The sequence below is a fragment of the Pan paniscus genome, chromosome 4, assembly GCF_029289425.2.
Source record: "Pan paniscus chromosome 4, NHGRI_mPanPan1-v2.0_pri, whole genome shotgun sequence".
Lineage (NCBI taxonomy): Eukaryota > Metazoa > Chordata > Mammalia > Primates > Hominidae > Pan > Pan paniscus.
The window spans coordinates 174576655-174596499 of record NC_073253.2 but is presented as its reverse complement, the minus strand read 5'-3'; the positions used below and the strand labels follow the sequence as shown (position 1 = coordinate 174596499).

The 19845-nt window shown below is 52.1% G+C and overlaps 1 protein-coding gene across 1 annotated transcript; it reads right to left on the bottom strand.

Annotated features, from left to right (window-relative positions):
- Positions 1–1427: 1427 nt before the first annotated feature.
- On the bottom strand, positions 1428–8616 carry LOC117980452 (uncharacterized protein C5orf60). Its single transcript, XM_034961192.3, has 5 exons — positions 8256–8616; positions 7489–7546; positions 6891–6951; positions 5909–6670; positions 1428–5459 (listed from the first exon to the last, which is right to left on the bottom strand). The coding sequence occupies exons 1-4, from the start codon at positions 8472–8474 to the stop codon at positions 6073–6075; spliced, it is 936 nt and encodes a 311-aa protein (XP_034817083.2). The 5' UTR covers positions 8475–8616; the 3' UTR covers positions 1428–5459; positions 5909–6072.
- Between the last annotated feature and the right edge of the window lie 11229 nt (positions 8617–19845).

The following is a 19845-nucleotide window of genomic DNA, read 5'->3' as shown; positions in this document are numbered from 1 at the left end:
ATAGAGATGGGGTGTCACCATGTTGGTCAGGCTGGTCTCGAACTCTTGACCTCGTGATCCGCCCACCTAGGCCTCCCAAAGTGCTGGGATTACAGGCCTGAACCATCCCGCCTGGCCAAGTTTTTATTTTAACAACCACTGTGTGTGAGAGAAGGGGGTGGGCTAGAGTAGGGTAATATGTACATGCTATGGCTGAAACAGAAAAATGGTAACTTTATTTTCTACATCCCAGCATGCCCTGCTCTGAGCCCTCATTCCTAGTGAAGGTGGAAACAGAGCAAACTTGCTCTGTTATGGATTTAATTTAGCCTTTTTTTGTAATTACTCAGCCTTTCAGGTTGCTTTCTTCTCCCCTGCTCATTCTGTAGCAGACACTGGGTTGCCTGCATAATCCCTTTTCCCCATTCTTTGCCAAGACCTCTGACTTTCTTTGGGATCCACCCTTGGAGAAGGTGCCTCTTGTCCTGCTTCAGGGACATATCCTGACGTGTCTAAGCCAATCACTGTAATGCCATTTCTCTCACCTCGGTTGGCTGGGGTGTGCATGAGACCAATTTCTGACCATGAAAACTCATGGATGTCTGCCATGGGGTCCATTCTTGAAAAGAAACACAAGTGGCCGGGCGCAGTGGCTCACGCCTGTAATCCCAGCACTTTGGGAGGCCGAGGCAGGCGCATCACGAGGTCAGGAGATCGAGACCATCCTGGCTAACACGGTGAAACCCCATCTCTACTAAAAATACAAAAAATTAGCTAGGCGTGGCAGCGGCATGCGCCTGTAGTCCCAGCTACTCGGGAGGCTGAGGCAGGAGAATTGCTTGAACCCAGCAGGCGGAGGTTGCAGTGAGCCAAGATCGGGCCACTGCACTCCAGCCTGGGCAACAGACAGAGCGAGACTCCGTCTCAAAAAAAAAAAAAGAAACACAAGTAAGGAAACTGAATTTGTTATCCATACTTTCCGAAAAGAAAAACCCAGGCCTGGATGATTTAACTGCTTAGTATTTTGTTTTATTTTATTTTATTTATTTATTTTAGAGACGGAGTCTTGCTCTGTCACCCAGGCTGAAGCATGGAGTGCAGTGGCCCGATCTCGGCTCACTGCAACCTCCACCTGCCGAGTTCAAGCAATTCTCCTGCCTCAGCCTCCCGAGTAGCTGGGAATACAGGTGCATGCCGCTGCCACGCCTGGCTAATTTTTGTGTTTTAGTAGGGACAGGGTTTCACTGTGTTGCCCAGGCTTGTCTCAAACTCCTGAGCTTAGGCAATGCGCCCGCCTCGGCCTCCCCAACTGCTAATATTGCAGGCCTGAGCCACCGTGCCTGGCTTTTTATTTTATCTTTTGGAGAGGTAGGGTCTTGCTATGTTGCCAGGGCTTGGCTCAAACTCTTGGCCTCAAGCAATCCTCCTGCCTCGGCCTCCCAAAGTGCTTGAATTACAGGCAAAAGCCATCACACTCAGCTGACTGGTCAATTTTTTTTTATTATATTAATCATTTGTTTTGAATCAAATATTCAGTGAAGACATCAACACCAGTCTCATACAAACGCTTTGAGAAAATAGAGGAAGTGTTCAGTTCCTTATGTGAGGCCAGCTTAACCTAAGACAAAAACCTGACAAAAGCATTACAAAAAGAAAATTCCAGGCCGGGCACGGTGGCTCACGCCTGTAATTCCAGCACTTTGGGAGGCCGAGGTGGGTGGATTACGAGGTCAGGAGTTCAAGATCAAGCTGGCCAAGACAGTGAAACACTGTCTCTACTAAAAATACAAAAAAAAAAAAAAAATAGCCAGGCATGGTGGCGGGCGCCTGTAATCTCAGCTACTCAGGAGGCTGAGGCAGAGATTTGCTTGAACCCGCCAGGCAGAGTTTGCAGTGAGCCGAGATCTCGCCACTGCACTCCAGACTGGGTGACAGAGCGAAACTCCGTCTCAAAAACAAAAAACAAAAATTTTTTAAAGATAAAAATAATTAACCAGGTGTGGTGGTGCGTGTCTGTAGTCCCAGCTACAGTCTCCAGCTGAGCCAGTAGAATTGCTTGAGCCTAGGAGTTTGAATTGCAGTGAGCTATGATCGTGCTACTGCACTCAGCCTGGGCAACAGAATGAGACCCCATCCTTAAAATAAAATTTAAAAAAAAGGATATGAATTGGATTGTGTCACTTGAGGCTTCAGTGTTTGCCCTCCAAGTAGAATCGGCTCCCTCCCTGTCCAGCTTGGGGGCTGCTGCTCCAGGCCCTTGGCCTCTTAGCCTCAAAGCCTGCTTCCCTCTGCCTGACCAGGCCACGCATCACTTTCTCAGCAACTCTCCCCAACTCCCAAATAGCTCCCAATTAGGGGCTCTCATTATAGTGCACAGCACTTGCTGAAACTTGTAGCTGTGGACGGGATTGTAAAGTTACTCATTTTTCTTCGTCTCCCTGCTAGATTCTAAGCTTCTCCAGGAAAGGGATCTTTTCTCCTCCGGTCATCCTAGGGCAAGGCAAATGGAATGTACTTGAACATTCACTGACTGGATGGACAAATGCATGAAATGAAGACACAAATGCGGAGCTAGTAAGCAATGGGCCAAGCATCCTTCCAAATGGAGAATGAAATTATGAAGACTTGGGCCAGGCGTGGTGGCTCACACCTGTAATCCCAGCACTTTGGGAGGCCAAGGCGGGCAGATCACAAGGTCAGGCGTTCGAAACCAGCCTGGCCGACATGGCGGAACCCTGTCTCTACTAAAAATACAAAAATTAGCCGGGCGTGGTGGGGCAGTAATCCCAGTTACTCGGGAAGCTGAGGTGGGAGAATCACTTGAACCTGAGAGGCGGAGGCTGCAGTGAGCCAAGATGGCGCCACTGCACTCCAACCTGGGCGACAGAGCAAGACTCTGTCTCAAAAAAAAAAAAAAAAAAAGGCCTGGTGCGGTGGCTCATGCCTGTAATCCCAGCACTTTGGAAGGCCGAGGCAGGGAGATCACCTGAGGTCGGGAGTTGGAGACCAGCCTGACCAACATGGAGAAACCTTGTCTCTACTGAAAAATACAAAATTAACAGGGCGTGGTGGCAGCGCATGCTCATAATCCTTGGCATGCTGAGGCAGGAGAATCGCGTGAACCAAAGAGGTGGAGGTTCCGGTGAGCCAAGATCACGCCATTGCACTCCAGCCTGGGCAACAAGAGGAAAACTCCATCAAAAAAAAAAAAAAAGAAAGAAAGAAAGGAAGGAAGATTGATTATGAAGGCTCAAAAATGTAAGGAGCGGCCGGGCATGGTGGCTCACGCCTGTGTTCCCAGCACTCTGGGAGGCCGAGGTGGATGGATCATGAGGTCAGGAGATCAAGACCATCCTGGCTAACCCGGTGAAACCCCGTCTCTACTAAAAATTCAAAAAAAAATTTAGCCAGGCGTGGTGGCGGGCGCCTATAGTCCCAGCTACTCGAGAGGCTGAATTGGGAGAATGGCGTCAACCCGGGAGGCAGAGGTTGCAGTGAGCAGAGCTCCTGCCACTGTATTCCAGCCTGTGTGACAGAGTGAGACTCCGTCTCAAAAAAAAAAAAAAAAAAAAAAGTAAGGAGCAACCCACAGCATGAGGGAAAATATTTGCCGACAACAAATCAAACAACTCAATTCAAAAATGCATGAAGGGGGCCTGGTGCAGTGACGCATGCCTGTAATCCCAGCACTTTGGGAGTCTGAGGTGGGTGGATCACGAGGTCAGGAGTTTGAGACCAGCCTGACCAACACTGTGAAACCCCATCTCTACTAAAAATGCAAAAATTAGCTGGGCATGGTGGCGTGCGCCTGTAATCCCAGCTACTCAGGAGGCTGAGGCAGGAGAATCGCTTGAACCTGGGAGGCAGAAGTTGCAGTGAGCCGAGATCGCGCCACTGCACTCCAGCCTGCGTGACAGAGCGAGACTCCGTCTAAAATAAATAAATAAATGAAAAAAATGCATGAAGGGGCCAGACCCGGTGGCTGAGGCAGGTGGATCACTTGAGGCCAAGAGTTCGAGACCAGCCTGGGCAACACAGCAAACCCCATCTCTACAGAAAATACAAAATTTTCTGTAGAAATTTTCTATTACAAAAATTAGTCAGGCATGGTGGTGTGTGTCTGTGGTCCCAGCTACTGGGGAGGTTGAGGCAGAAGGACTGCTTGAGGCTGAGAGGCAAAAAAAAAAAAAAAAATAGCCAGTGGTTCATGCCTGTAATCCCAGCAGTTTGAGAGGCTGATGCCAGCAGATCACTTGAGGCCAGGAGTTCGAGACCAGCCTAGGCAGTGGTGGCCAGCACCTATAATCCCAGTTACCCGGGAACCTGAGGCAGGAGAATCGCTTGAACCTGGGAGGTGGAGGTTGCAGTGAGCCAACATCGCGCCACCGCACTCTAGCTTGGGCAATAAAGTGAGACTCTGTCTCAGACAAACAAACAAAAAGGCCGAGCGGGGTGGTTCACACCTGTAATCCCAGCACTTTGGGAGGCTGAGGCGGGCGGATCACGAGGTCAAGAGATGGAGACCATCCTGGTCAACATGGTGAAACCTCGTCTCTACTAAAAATACAAAAATTAGCCAGGCATGGTGGCGGGCGCCTGTAGTCCCAGCCGCTCAGGAAGCTGAGGCAGGAGAATGGCTTGAATCCGGGAGGTGGAGATTGCAGTGAGTCGCGATCTCGCCACTGCACTCCAGTTTGGGTAACAGAGCAAGACTCCGTCTCAAAAAAATAAAACAAAACAAAACAAAACTGAGTAGTTCAACAGCTTAAGCCATGTTGGCTGAACATTAAGACTTTGTCAAATCCTAAGGAAGAAAATAATATTAAAATTAGGAAGAATTATTTTGCCATAGGATAAAATAGAAATACGGCCATACATTTGACTTACTTGTTTAAAAACCAGACCTCACAAACCTGACCCAAGTTATGTGCAAAATAATGTGCCAGTTGCACAGCCCCTGGAGGCCAGTGTGAGCCCACATGCTTCTGCTGGTTTATTTCTAGAATCCACTCGCTGTGGGTCTTTATCGTGTTTCCAAAACAAGGAAGTCACCCATCTCTAGTTCAGGCCTTGTTACCAATGAAATTTTAAAATATGACATTGATACCATTTGACTGGACAATAACTAAAATTGGACAAAGAAGATATTTTCCTCTCATTGGAGGTTGCAGCATTTTATTCAGGTTTACAATTTGTGATTCATCCGGGCGTGGTGGCTCAAGCCTATAATCCCAGCACTTTGAGAGGCTGAGGTGGGCAGATATCTCAAGGTCAGGAGTTCAAGACAAGCCTGGCCAACATGGTGACACCTTCTCTCGACTAAAATTACAAAAATTAGCTGGGTGCGGTGGCACGAGCCTGTAATCCCAGCTACTCGGGAGGCTGAGGCAGGAGAATGACTTGAATCCGGGAGGCGGAGGTTGTGGTGAGCCAAGATGGTGCCACTGCACTCCAGCCTGAGCAACAGAGTGAGACTCCATCTAAAAAAAAAAAAAAAAAAATGGTGATTGTGTAAACTGTGACTCAGGGAACTGCAGAGAACAGAAGTTTGCAGGTCTACACATGGAATCTGCAGTTCTGTTAGGAGAGACTGGCATTGCAAAAGAGCAGCAATTCCTGAGCATCTTCCCCAGCAGAGAGCCCATTCTGGGGGCAATGTTGACAATGACCCAGAGTCTCTGGGTTCTCCAGTGGGGGGCACAGCTGATGTTATCCCTCCTGTGCTGGCAGTTTTCTAAGTGAGTTCAGATCCTCTAGGAAGGAAGATCTGTGTGTGCAGCGCTGTGGAAGAGGTCTCTGTGGGAGCCAAGCCTCCCAAGGAGATTTACGGGCTCCAGGGACTGGAGGTTTGGACCCCATCTCCGTCTCTCCCAATCCATTAGAACACGCATTTCCAGCATCTGTGGGGTGCCCAGATGAGGGGACGCACCTCCAAGTTGTCCTCAGGAGATTCCCAATTGTTCGTGGATGTCGGATATTCGGTGTCCATGGGAGTGTCTGGGGTTTTGGTGTCTTGTGCGTCCAGCAGCGTTGGCACATCCAGGCTGAGGAAAGCGGGACCCCTGCCTCCACCTGCCTGCATGTGGGGTCTCCCTAGAAGGAAGCCTTTGGTAGGTGGGTGGGAAGATTAGGGTGCTTGAATGGGAACTGTGAGGAGGTGCAGTGGCACCAGGCTCTAGCAGCCTCCTGCCTCCAGGAGAGGTCCAGGTTGGGATCACTGCAGCGACCAACGCCTCGGATCACTCGAGGGCTAGAAGGCACCCACCAGGTGTGTGGACAGGAGCGCTCAGGGGCCTTGCACATTGGGCATATTATGGCGTCAGTTTCGGAATCAGCCTGTGTGGAGTCGGTCCAGGACACCCAGCCAGGATTCCGTCGTTGGGGAAGGGAACGCCCACGTGGCTTGTGTGAAGGGTGCTTCAGGGGACGCAAAGGCTCTGGTGGCTGGGAGGAGCTGAGGGATGATAGATACCCCAAGGACTCTACGGAGGTCTTCGGGACTGATGACGGCATGGAGGCCAGAGGAGCCGGGGGAGCCCATGGGGACACATGGAAGCTGGTGGGAGAAGCTTTCCCACGCCCCCCACGTGGCCGGTGGTTCCTAGCAGGTGCTGGTTTGTACACTGGCCGTGGGCGGACTTGGCGTGGAAGGTGATCGGAGCTGCCCTCCCTAGAGAGCTTCTTCAGGCACCTGCAGGAGACAGGAGGCACAGGCTGCAGCCAGGAGCACTGGGCACCTGTGGACCTCCAGGGTCCCCCCTGCCGACTTCACAAAGCTCTGCCTACCCCTGCCCAGGGCTTTAGTGACATCACGGCTGTGATCTCCCCTCCCAGATCAGCCCCAGGCCCTGGGGTGGCATCCTAGGCCCTGGTAGGAAGAAGGACATGGGAGGGAAGGGGAAGAGCCTCACTTTTTCGACAGGAAAGTGTAGATCTCAAGGTTCTCCAGTTCTTTCAAGAGAATTCTGTAATCTGGAAAGCAGGAGATGGGTTATGGTGGCGAGGGAGGGAACTGGGACTTACAGGAGGCCGAGTGCGTGTGCCCTTAGGGGAGACCCCGGGATCAGGGATTAGACCCTGGAGCCCCAGCATCCCTGTCCAAGGCCACAGGGCCCCAGGAGTGACAGCCAGGTGCCCGGTGGGCAGCGTTTTCTCATTTATAGAGTGCCTCCCGACACGCCCCATCATGGGGGTCACGACCACCTCCTGGGGAGAGAGGACGGGGTGGCCTCAGAGAGGGCTCAGCCATGTTAAACAGCTGCCCACATGGACCTGCATCCCCTCCTGCACGTCCAGATGGTCACTGGTCCCCTCCTGGGCAACACCCGCTCCCTGGATCCCATGGCTTCATCCCAGCAGGGAATCGGAGACGGATCCCGGGTTCCAATTGCCCTGCCAGGAGCTTCCCCATCAGGCCTCTGCAGATGACTTCCTAGAAGACTTGGTGCTTGTTCCTAGGGACAGGTGAAGCTGTCATCTCTGGGGCTTCTGGGACCCTCAGAGCCTTACCTTTCAAAGTGATATATTTATTTCCGATCCTGAGCCATTCCCCCACTTCAGCTTGATCCTGAGAGACAAGAAAGAGGGTGCAGGCCGGGTCTCAGTCTCCTGTCCCCACAGCTGCAGACCCAGTGCTCGTGAATGACACACTTTCTCCGCCCAGCTCATGGAGCCCTGTGTGCTTCTCTTTCACTGGTTTCTATAGTGCATAATAACCCTTTCTGGTTTCCTTCTCTGGAAAGCATGGAGGGGTTTTCTATGTGAGGCCTGCCCTGGGCATCCTCAGTCCCTGTTCCGCTGCTTGGGAAACACACACTCTTGGGTCTGCAGGTGCCTCTGAGCTGGCAGGGAGGATTCTGCTTCTGAGGAGGCCAGAGGCGACTCCAGTCTCAGGTGGGAGGCTCTCAGGGGCTCAGCACAGCCCCCTGAGCCCACACAGACGCTGGGCCCCGAGGCGCCTGCCCAGGAAGGCGGCTGATGAGCCCGGCCTCAGGGCCTGTCCTTCCACAGAGACCTCACCCCTCTCATGATCGGGTCCTCGCCACTGAGTCCTGGGGTTTGGTTTTGCTCTGACGCCTCCTGTGCACCTCCACAGATGGTCTGGGAGCTTGGGATGGAAATCCTATGCCCACTCCAACCCCTGCCTGCCCTGCTGTCCCTAGAGGGATGATGAGAGTTCCCATCACAGGAGCGCCTCTGGTTGATGTGGAAAAGTGGAAAAGAGAGCAGGAAAAATAGAAGCATTCTCTGCTGGGTGTGGGCTGAGGGCTCCTTACATTCTCGCTGTCCTCTCTGGGAGGCACTGAGGACGGCTCCCTGGGAATGTAGAGGCGTAAGATAATCAGGATCACCAGGCTGAACACAACAAAGAGGACGAAATGGATGATCTGGGGAATGGGGCTGGGGCACAGCTCTGTACCAATAACACTGTGCAGAGGAAAGAGAATATCCATGTCAACTGCACTGCTGTCCTCAGGCAACTGAGCCCTGGGCATCCCCTCTGGGACTAGTTATTAGGGCCCAGGCCCACATCACAGAGCTGGGGCCTCCCCTTCACAAAGGGCTCCTAAGGGTGGGGTGGGCAGTGGGAGGAGGAGGCTAAAGCCCAGCCCCACCCACCACCACCCACCCCTGCAGTTCCCTCCACCCTCCTGGCCTTCCGGATCCCTCCTTCCCACTCCACCTGCTCAACCTGTCAGAGACAGACCTGGCCCGTTTTCCGTCCTCTCACCCTGGCACACAGATGGTACCTGGTTCATTGGAGATCTCTGCTCAGACTCCCTCAGTTTCACCGTTTTTGAGGATCTGGATTTGTCCCTGAAATTCCTGTTATTTCCAGGGATTATTGCTCCAGGGTCTCCTCTGCCTGCTCACTGCAACCTCCGCCTCTCGGGTTCAAGCAATTCTTTGCCTCAGCCTCCTGAGTAGCTGGGATTACAGGTGCCTGCCACGACGCCTGGCTAATTTTTTTAATTTTTAGTAGAGACAGGGTTTCACTATCTTGGCCAGGCTGATCTCAAATTCCTGACCTCGTGATCGGCCCGTCTCGGCCTCCCAAAGTGCTGGGATTACAGGCGTGAACCACCGCACACAGCCTCAAAAAAGTTTTTCTAGGGCTTTGGCTAAGTACATGAAGATAAGTGATGCCCAATTCAGGTTTTGCCAAATAACACAACTCTTTTCAGAAACTACAAATTCCACTGGCTCTGGCAGAATGAATATCAACCTAGGTCAATTCTCCATAACAAGAACCCATAAATTTGCCGGCCGGGCGCGGTGGCTCACGAGGTCAGGAGATCAAGACCATCCTAGCTAACACGGTGAAACCCCCTCTCTACTAAAAATACAAAAAATTAGCCGGGCGTGGTGGCAGGTGCCTGAAGTCGGAGCTACTCGGGAGGCTGAGGCAGGAGAATGGCATGAACCCAGGAGGCAGAGGTTGCAGTGAGCTGAGATCACGCCACTGCACTCCAGCCTGGGTGACAGAGTGAGACTCCATCTCGAAAAAAAAAACAGAACCCACAAATTTGCCAGCCCACTTCACGTCTCAACTATTAGATAATAGCAGGCAAGATGCATGTTCCTGATGGGCACCAGTTGTTTACATGGTGATTCTTCTTTGAGTTATTGGTGTTTTCTCCCTTTCTTCCCTCCCTCCCCCCGTCCCTTTCCTCCTCTCCCCTCCACCTAATAGAGGGTCCATGTCTCCACAGGGTCACCTCTGTCTCCAGAATTAGAAAAGGACGTCAGAGCTGGTCACGGTGACTCACACCTGTAATCCCAGCTAAGGTGGGAGGATCACGAGGTCAGGAGATTGAGACCATCCTGGCTAACACGGTGAAACCCTGTCTCTACTAAAAATACAAAAAATTAGCCGGGCGTGGTGTCGGGCGCCTGTAGTCCCAGCTACTCAGGAGGCTGAGGCAGGAGAATGGGGTGAATCCAGGAGGCAGAGCTTGCAGTGAGCCGAGATCACACCACTGCACTCCAGCCTGGGCGACAGAGCAGACTCTGTCTCAAAATAAATAAATAAATAAATAAAAAATAAAGGGAAGTCAGAAAGCTAAGCAAGGCCTGGATCAGGAGACCTATTTATTCTAATGATGAGAAAGCACCGCAGGGCTCTGGGAAGGGAACTGGCATGGTCTGATTTACCTATTTTAAAAAATCCATGTAAAGATTGTGTGGGGGAGTGGGGGCAAGAGTAGAAGCAGAGATGCCCTGTAGGAAGCAGGTACAAGAATCCAGACAGGAAGGTTGCGGGTTGCTTGGACTAGGGTGGAAATACTGTAGACAGGTTCGGGGTCTATTTTGAAGATAAAGCCAGCTGGTCTTGCTCATGTGGGCACTGAGAGAACCTGGGGCCAGGGAACTAGGTAAATTGCGGGGTGGGTGGGGAAGGGAGGGAAGGATGCTACTTTGACTGAGATGGAAAACACTGGGGGAGCAGTTGGGTTTGAGTTGTGTGGGGGCTTCAGAAATCTTTTGACCTTAAACGTAAGATGGCGTCAGACATACCAGTGGCACTAGAAGCTGTGGAAGCACAGGAACAATCTAGAAATTGGCCGAGAGCTTTGGCTGGATATTTTAAATGTGGGAATCATCAGTTTATAGGTGTCACTGGTGTAAAACCATGGACCAAGGGCCGGGCGTGGTGGCTCAGGCCTGTAATCCCAGCACTTTGGGAGGCCAAGGCGGGCAGATCACTTGAAGTCAGGAGTTCGAGACCAGCCTGGCCAACGTGGTGAAACCCCGTCTCTTCTAAAAATGCAAAAGTTAGCTGAGTGTGGTGGCACGCATCTATAGTCCCAGCTACTCAGGAGGCTGAGGCAGGAGAATCACTTGAACCCGGGAGGCGGAGGTTGCAGGGCACCGAGATCATACCCTACATGATCCCAGCACTTTGGGAGGCCGAGGCGGCTGGATCACGAGGTCAGGAGATCGAGACCATCCTGGCTAACATGGTGAAACCCCATCTCTACTAAAAATACAAAAAATTAGCCGGGCGTGGTGGCGTGGTGGCGGGTGCCTGTAGTCCCAGCGCCTGGGCAACAGAGACTCCATCTCAAAAAAAAAAAAAGTGACTAGAAACTCAAAAAGTGTGGAGAGCGGGAGCAGGGGAAGGGCTGAAAAACTGCCTGTTGAGCACTGTGTTCACTATTTGAGTGACAGGTTCACTAGAAGCCCAAACCTCAGCACCACACGGTTTATCCATGTAACAAACCTGCGCATGCACCCACTGAATCTCAAATGTTTTAAAAAGCGATAAGCCATGTTAATAGCAGGTATCCTTGGTGTGATGTGATGTGACGAGAATGACATTTCCCCCACGGGCTTCCTCCCCATGACACAGGGGCCACCCCAGCCATGTTTACAGCCCTGGCCCCGGACAGTATTGAGCCCCTGAGCCCCCACCACTTGTGTGTACAGCTCCGGTTCCCCTGCCCCACCTCATCCAGCCGGCTCTACCTTATTTTGATGTCATAGCTGAGCACGTGCTGGGAGGTGGCCGTGGTACAGCCTGTAAGTAGGGCTGTAAATAGTCACAATGGGCCTGTAAATAGTCCAGCCCCATTACCATGTGCTGGTCCAGACAGCGGGCTGCAGGTGAGTTGTTTCTAGAACCAGAGCTTATATGATGAGAAAAATAGAAGGGACAGAACAGTGTGTTCCCAGATCACACCTGCAGTTCCCACAGGCTGGGGTGGGGGTCTGGGGCCCGGCTCTGCTGGCTCAGTCACTTTGCTTCTCCTCAAGTTCCCTCTGTGGAACTGGGCGCTGTTTCCACCAAACCGTCTGCTCTCCAGTCCCACAGGGGCTGCTGTCAGTCACCCTACGGCCTCTCTGCCTAGGCTTTGAAACTGATTCATTGTTCTTTTGCTGTTATTTTTCTTTGTAGGTTTCAGAGTTCTCTGTTTATTTATGATAATTTGGGAAGGATCCTGGGAGAGTGAAAATAAATGAAGTGTTCAATCTGCCAAGTTTCACTGGAGGCTCCACTGATCCTTCCACCATGCTCAAATGCCTGCAGGAAATCTGGGGAATCATCTTTCCTACCCTAAGACCCTGGGACTGAGCACTGGCCCTGAGGCCCCTGACAGGCATAAACTAATCAGCAAATGTGCAGGAAAAATGTGGAGCTGCAAGACCAAAGTCAGATTCCCACTCTCCCTAAAGGCCTGGATTCCCCTGGAAACCCACATCCCCACTGCCTGGAAGGAGCTATGAGGACCCAGGGGAGTGGCTCTGGGCATCAACTGGTCCAGGCAGGAGGTGGTTCCCCATGTCCCATCTTTCCAGCGCCCAAGGGAGCCTCTCAGGGGAGTCTCATCACCCCCCGCCCCACCATCACAGAGCAGCCTGCTCCTGGCCTGTATCCAAACACCCCTGGGGGCGGCCGCCCTGGGCGTGCTCCCCTTTCCCTGATGGCCGCTAGAACTCCGTGAGGAGAGGCTCGCCAGGGTCACCCAGACAGTCCCTGATCCCACATTGTCCCGACACATGAGGCTTCACCCCTGAGGAAATAGGAAAAGGGAGTGAATCCTGTGGGCTCCCCTCACAAAAGGAAAGCTACACACTATCACTTGGGCGCAAGGAGGGCTATGAGGCTGGAGAAAAGCTCCCAGGGACAACGCCTCCGGGAGCCTTTTTCTTTTTCTTTTTTTTTTTAATTGATCATTCTTGGGTGTTTCTGGCAGAGGGGGATTTGGCAGGGTCACAGGACAATAGTGGAGGGAAGGTCAGCAGATAAACAAGTGAACAAAGGTCTCTGGTTTTCCTAGGCAGAGGACCCTGCAGCCTCCCGCAGTGTTTGTGTCCCTGGGTACTTGAGATTAGGGAGTGGTGATGACTCTTAAGGAGCATGCTGCCTTCAAGCATCTGTTTAACAAAGCACATCTTGCACCGCCCTTAATCCATTTAACCCTGAGTGGACACAGCACATGTTTCAGAGAGCACGGGGTTGGGGGTAAGGTCATAGATCAACAGCATCCCAAGGCAGAAGAATTTTTCTTAGTACAGAACAAAATGAAGTCTCCCATGTCTACTTCTTTCCACACAGACACAGCAACAATCCGATCGCTCTATCTTTTCCCCACCTTTCCCCCTTTTCTATTCCACAAAACCGCCATCGTCATCATGGCCCGTTCTCAATGAGCTGTTGGGTACACCTCCCAGACGGGGTGGTGGCCGGGCAGAGGGGCTCCTCACCTCCCAGACGGGGCTGCCGGGCAGAGGCGCCCCCCACCTCCCGGACGGGGCGGCTGCCGGGCAGGGGCTGACCCCCCTCCCTCCCTCCCGGACGGGGCAGCTGCCGGGCGGAGGGGCTCCTCACATCCCAGACGATGGGCGGCCAGGCAGAGACGCTCCTCACTTCCCAGACGGGGTGGCGGCCGGGCAGAGGCTGCAAACTCGGCACTTGGGGAGGCCAAGGCAGGTGGCTGGGAGGTGGAGGTTGTAGCTAGCCGAGATCACACCACTGCACTCCAGCCTGGGCAAGATTGAGCACTGAGTGAGCGAGACTCCGTCTGCAATCCCGGCACCTCGGGAGGCCCTCTTTTTTTTTTTGAGATGGAGTCGCTCTGTTGCCCAGGCTGGAGTGCAGTGGCGCAATCTCAGCTCACTGCAACCTCCACCTCCCGGGTTCAAGCAATTCTCCTGCATCAGCCTCTGGAGTAGCTGGGAATATAAGCACCCGCCACCACGCCCGGCTAATTTTTTGTATTTTTAGTAGAGATGGGGTTCCACAATGTTGGCCAGGCTGCCTTTAAATTCCTGACCTCAGATGATCCGCCTGCCCTGGCCTCCCAAAGTGCTGGAATTACAGGCATAAGCCACCACATCTGGCCGCCTCCTGAAGTCTTTGCTGCACAGGGCTCCATCCTTTTGTGGGGCCAGGAGGGTGGGATTCTGCCCTCATCTGCTGGCCAGTGCTCCCACCTCATTTTACCAGGGGGCAGCCCGGCCAGGAGAGGTTGGCGTGGGATGCACCCACCACTTGGGGGCCTGTGGGAGGTAGTCACCCCCTCCTGGCCAGACTGAGCGCCTTTGCTTTGCAGTCCACTGATTCAAGTGTTAATCCCTCCCTCACCACCATAACCCATCTCCTGCTTTCCAGCTTGCAGAAGTCTCTTGAAAGAACTAGAGAACACTAAGGACCACACTCTCCTGCTGGAAAAGTGAGGCTCTTTCCCCTTCCCTCCTGTGTCCTCCTTCCTACCAGGACCTAGGATGCCACCCCAGGGCCTAGGGTTGATCTGGGAGAGGAGATCACAGCCGTGATGTCACCAAAGCCCTGGGCAGGGGTAGGCAGAGCTTTGTGAAGTCAGCAGGGGGGACCCTGGAGGTCCACAGGTGCCCAGTGCTCCCGGCTGCCGCCTGTGCCTCCTGTCTCCTGCAGGCGCCTGAAGAAGCTCTCTAGGGAGGGCAGCTCCCATCACCTTCCACGCCAAGTCCGCCCAGGGCCAGTGTACAAACCAGCACCTGCTAGGAACCACCGGCCACGTGGGGGGCGTGGGAAAGCTTCTCCCACCAGCTTCCATGTGTCCCCACGGGCTCCCCCGGCTCCTCTGGCCTCCATGCCGTCATCAGTCCCGAAGTCCTCCGTAGAGTCCTTGGGTCTCCATCATCCCTGAGCTCCTCCCAGGCATCAGAGCCTTTGCGTCCCCTGAAGCACCCTTCACACCGGCCACCTGCGAGCACCCTATCACCAAACCCGACCAGCTCCGCAGAATCCTTGGGGTATCTGTCATCCCTCAGCTCCTCCCAGCCACCAGAGCCTTTGCGTCCCCTGGAATGTCCTTCACACAAGCCATGTGGGCGTTCCCCTCCCCGACAAGGGAATCCTGGCTGGGTGTCCTGGTCCGACTCCATGCAGGCTGATTCCGAAACTGACGCCATAATATGCCCAATGTGCAAGGCCCCTGAGCGCTCCTGTCCACACACCTGGTGGGTGCCTTCTAGCCCTCGAGTGATCCGAGGCGTTGGTCACTGCAGTGATCCCAACCTGGACCTCTCCTGGAGGCAGGAGGCTGCTAGAGCCTGGTGCCACTGCACCTCCTCACAGTTCCCATTCAAGCACCCTAATCTTCCCACCCACCTACCAAAGGCTTCCTTCTAGGGAGACCCCACATGCAGGCAGGTGGAGGCAAGGGTCCCGCTTTCCTCAGCCTGGATGTGCCAACGCTGCTGGACGCACAAGACACCAAAACCCCAGACACTCCCATGGACACCGAATATCCGACATCCACGAACAATTGGGAATCTCCTGAGGACAACTTGGAGGTGCGTCCCCTCATCTGGGCACCCCACAGATGCTGGAAATGCGTGTTCTAATGGATTGGGAGAGACGGAGATGGGGTCCAAACCTCCAGTCCCTGGAGCCCGTAAATCTCCTTGGGAGGCTTGGCTCCCACAGAGACCTCTTCCACAGCGCTGCACACACAGATCTTCCTTCCTAGAGGATCTGAACTCACTTAGAAAACTGCCAGCACAGGAGGGATAACATCAGCTGTGCCCCCCACTGGAGAACCCAGAGACTCTGGGTCATTGTCAACATTGCCCCCAGAATGGGCTCTCTGCTGGGGAAGATGCTCAGGAATTGCTGCTCTTTTGCAATGCCAGTCTCTCCTAACAGAACTGCAGATTCCATGTGTAGACCTGCAAACTTCTGTTCTCTGCAGTTCCCTGAGTCACAGTTTACACAATCACCATTTTTTTTTTTTTTTTTTAGATGGAGTCTCACTCTGTTGCTCAGGCTGGAGTGCAGTGGCACCATCTTGGCTCACCACAACCTCCGCCTCCCGGATTCAAGTCATTCTCCTGCCTCAGCCTCCCGAGTAGCTGGGATTACAGGCTCGTGCCACCGCACCCAGCTAATTTTTGTAATTTTAGTCGAGAGAAGGTGTCACCATGTTGGCCAGGCTTGTCTTGAACTCCTGACCTTGAGATATCTGCCCACCTCAGCCTCTCAAAGTGCTGGGATTATAGGCTTGAGCCACCACGCCCGGATGAATCACAAATTGTAAACCTGAATAAAATGCTGCAACCTCCAATGAGAGGAAAATATCTTCTTTGTCCAATTTTAGTTATTGTCCAGTCAAATGGTATCAATGTCATATTTTAAAATTTCATTGGTAACAAGGCCTGAACTAGAGATGGGTGACTTCCTTGTTTTGGAAACACGATAAAGACCCACAGCGAGTGGATTCTAGAAATAAACCAGCAGAAGCATGTGGGCTCACACTGGCCTCCAGGGGCTGTGCAACTGGCACATTATTTTGCACATAACTTGGGTCAGGTTTGTGAGGTCTGGTTTTTAAACAAGTAAGTCAAATGTATGGCCGTATTTCTATTTTATCCTATGGCAAAATAATTCTTCCTAATTTTAATATTATTTTCTTCCTTAGGATTTGACAAAGTCTTAATGTTCAGCCAACATGGCTTAAGCTGTTGAACTACTCAGTTTTGTTTTGTTTTGTTTTATTTTTTTGAGACGGAGTCTTGCTCTGTTACCCAAACTGGAGTGCAGTGGCGAGATCGCGACTCACTGCAATCTCCACCTCCCAGATTCAAGCCATTCTCCTGCCTCAGCTTCCTGAGCGGCTGGGACTACAGGCGCCCGCCACCATGCCTGGCTAATTTTTGTATTTTTAGTAGAGACGAGGTTTCACCATGTTGACCAGGATGGTCTCCATCTCTTGACCTCGTGATCCGCCCGCCTCAGCCTCCCAAAGTGCTGGGATTACAGGTGTGAACCACCCCGCTCGGCCTTTTTGTTTGTTTGTCTGAGACAGAGTCTCACTTTATTGCCCAAGCTAGAGTGCGGTGGCGCGATGTTGGCTCACTGCAACCTCCACCTCCCAGGTTCAAGCGATTCTCCTGCCTCAGGTTCCCGGGTAACTGGGATTATAGGTGCTGGCCACCACTGCCTAGGCTGGTCTCGAACTCCTGGCCTCAAGTGATCTGCTGGCATCAGCCTCTCAAACTGCTGGGATTACAGGCATGAACCACTGGCTATTTTTTTTTTTTTTTTTTGCCTCTCAGCCTCAAGCAGTCCTTCTGCCTCAACCTCCCCAGTAGCTGGGACCACAGACACACACCACCATGCCTGACTAATTTTTGTAATAGAAAATTTCTACAGAAAATTTTGTATTTTCTGTAGAGATGGGGTTTGCTGTGTTGCCCAGGCTGGTCTCGAACTCTTGGCCTCAAGTGATCCACCTGCCTCAGCCACCGGGTCTGGCCCCTTCATGCATTTTTTTCATTTATTTATTTATTTTAGACGGAGTCTCGCTCTGTCACGCAGGCTGGAGTGCAGTGGCGCGATCTCGGCTCACTGCAACTTCTGCCTCCCAGGTTCAAGCGATTCTCCTGCCTCAGCCTCCTGAGTAGCTGGGATTACAGGCGCACGCCACCATGCCCAGCTAATTTTTGCATTTTTAGTAGAGATGGGGTTTCACAGTGTTGGTCAGGCTGGTCTCAAACTCCTGACCTCGTGATCCACCCACCTCAGACTCCCAAAGTGCTGGGATTACAGGCATGCGTCACTGCACCAGGCCCCCTTCATGCATTTTTGAATTGAGTTGTTTGATTTGTTGTCGGCAAATATTTTCCCTCATGCTGTGGGTTGCTCCTTACTTTTTTTTTTTTTTTTTTTTTTGAGACGGAGTCTCACTCTGTCACACAGGCTGGAATACAGTGGCAGGAGCTCTGCTCACTGCAACCTCTGCCTCCCGGGTTGACGCCATTCTCCCAATTCAGCCTCTCGAGTAGCTGGGACTATAGGCGCCCGCCACCACGCCTGGCTAAATTTTTTTTTGAATTTTTAGTAGAGACGGGGTTTCACCGGGTTAGCCAGGATGGTCTTGATCTCCTGACCTCATGATCCATCCACCTCGGCCTCCCAGAGTGCTGGGAACACAGGCGTGAGCCACCATGCCCGGCCGCTCCTTACATTTTTGAGCCTTCATAATCAATCTTCCTTCCTTTCTTTCTTTCTTTTTTTTTTTTTTTGATGGAGTTTTCCTCTTGTTGCCCAGGCTGGAGTGCAATGGCGTGATCTTGGCTCACCGGAACCTCCACCTCTTTGGTTCACGCGATTCTCCTGCCTCAGCATGCCAAGGATTATGAGCATGCGCTGCCACCACGCCCTGTTAATTTTGTATTTTTCAGTAGAGACAAGGTTTCTCCATGTTGGTCAGGCTGGTCTCCAACTCCCGACCTCAGGTGATCTCCCTGCCTCGGCCTTCCAAAGTGCTGGGATTACAGGCATGAGCCACCGCACCAGGCCTTTTTTTTTTTTTTTTTTTTTGAGACAGAGTCTTGCTCTGTCGCCCAGGTTGGAGTGCAGTGGCGCCATCTTGGCTCACTGCAGCCTCCGCCTCTCAGGTTCAAGTGATTCTCCCACCTCAGCTTCCCGAGTAACTGGGATTACTGCCCCACCACGCCCGGCTAATTTTTGTATTTTTAGTAGAGACAGGGTTCCGCCATGTCGGCCAGGCTGGTTTCGAACGCCTGACCTTGTGATCTGCCCGCCTTGGCCTCCCAAAGTGCTGGGATTACAGGTGTGAGCCACCACGCCTGGCCCAAGTCTTCATAATTTCATTCTCCATTTGGAAGGATGCTTGGCCCATTGCTTACTAGCTCCGCATTTGTGTCTTCATTTCATGCATTTGTCCATCCAGTCAGTGAATGTTCAAGTACATTCCATTTGCCTTGCCCTAGGATGACCGGAGGAGAAAAGATCCCTTTCCTGGAGAAGCTTAGAATCTAGCAGGGAGACGAAGAAAAATGAGTAACTTTACAATCCCGTCCACAGCTACAAGTTTCAGCAAGTGCTGTGCACTATAATGAGAGCCCCTAATTGGGAGCTATTTGGGAGTTGGGGAGAGTTGCTGAGAAAGTGATGCGTGGCCTGGTCAGGCAGAGGGAAGCAGGCTTTGAGGCTAAGAGGCCAAGGGCCTGGAGCAGCAGCCCCCAAGCTGGACAGGGAGGGAGCCGATTCTACTTGGAGGGCAAACACTGAAGCCTCAAGTGACACAATCCAATTCACATCCTTTTTTTTAAATTTTATTTTAAGGATGGGGTCTCATTCTGTTGCCCAGGCTGAGTGCAGTAGCACGATCATAGCTCACTGCAATTCAAACTCCTAGGCTCAAGCAATTCTACTGGCTCAGCTGGAGACTGTAGCTGGGACTACAGACACGCACCACCACACCTGGTTAATTATTTTTATCTTTAAAAAATTTTTGTTTTTTGTTTTTGAGACGGAGTTTCGCTCTGTCACCCAGTCTGGAGTGCAGTGGCGAGATCTCGGCTCACTGCAAACTCTGCCTGGCGGGTTCAAGCAAATCTCTGCCTCAGCCTCCTGAGTAGCTGAGATTACAGGCGCCCGCCACCATGCCTGGCTATTTTTTTTTTTTTTTTGTATTTTTAGTAGAGACAGTGTTTCACTGTCTTGGCCAGCTTGATCTTGAACTCCTGACCTCGTAATCCACCCACCTCGGCCTCCCAAAGTGCTGGAATTACAGGCGTGAGCCACCGTGCCCGGCCTGGAATTTTCTTTTTGTAATGCTTTTGTCAGGTTTTTGTCTTAGGTTAAGCTGGCCTCACATAAGGAACTGAACACTTCCTCTATTTTCTCAAAGCGTTTGTATGAGACTGGTGTTGATGTCTTCACTGAATATTTGATTCAAAACAAATGATTAATATAATAAAAAAAAATTGACCAGTCAGCTGAGTGTGATGGCTTTTGCCTGTAATTCAAGCACTTTGGGAGGCCGAGGCAGGAGGATTGCTTGAGGCCAAGAGTTTGAGCCAAGCCCTGGCAACATAGCAAGACCCTACCTCTCCAAAAGATAAAATAAA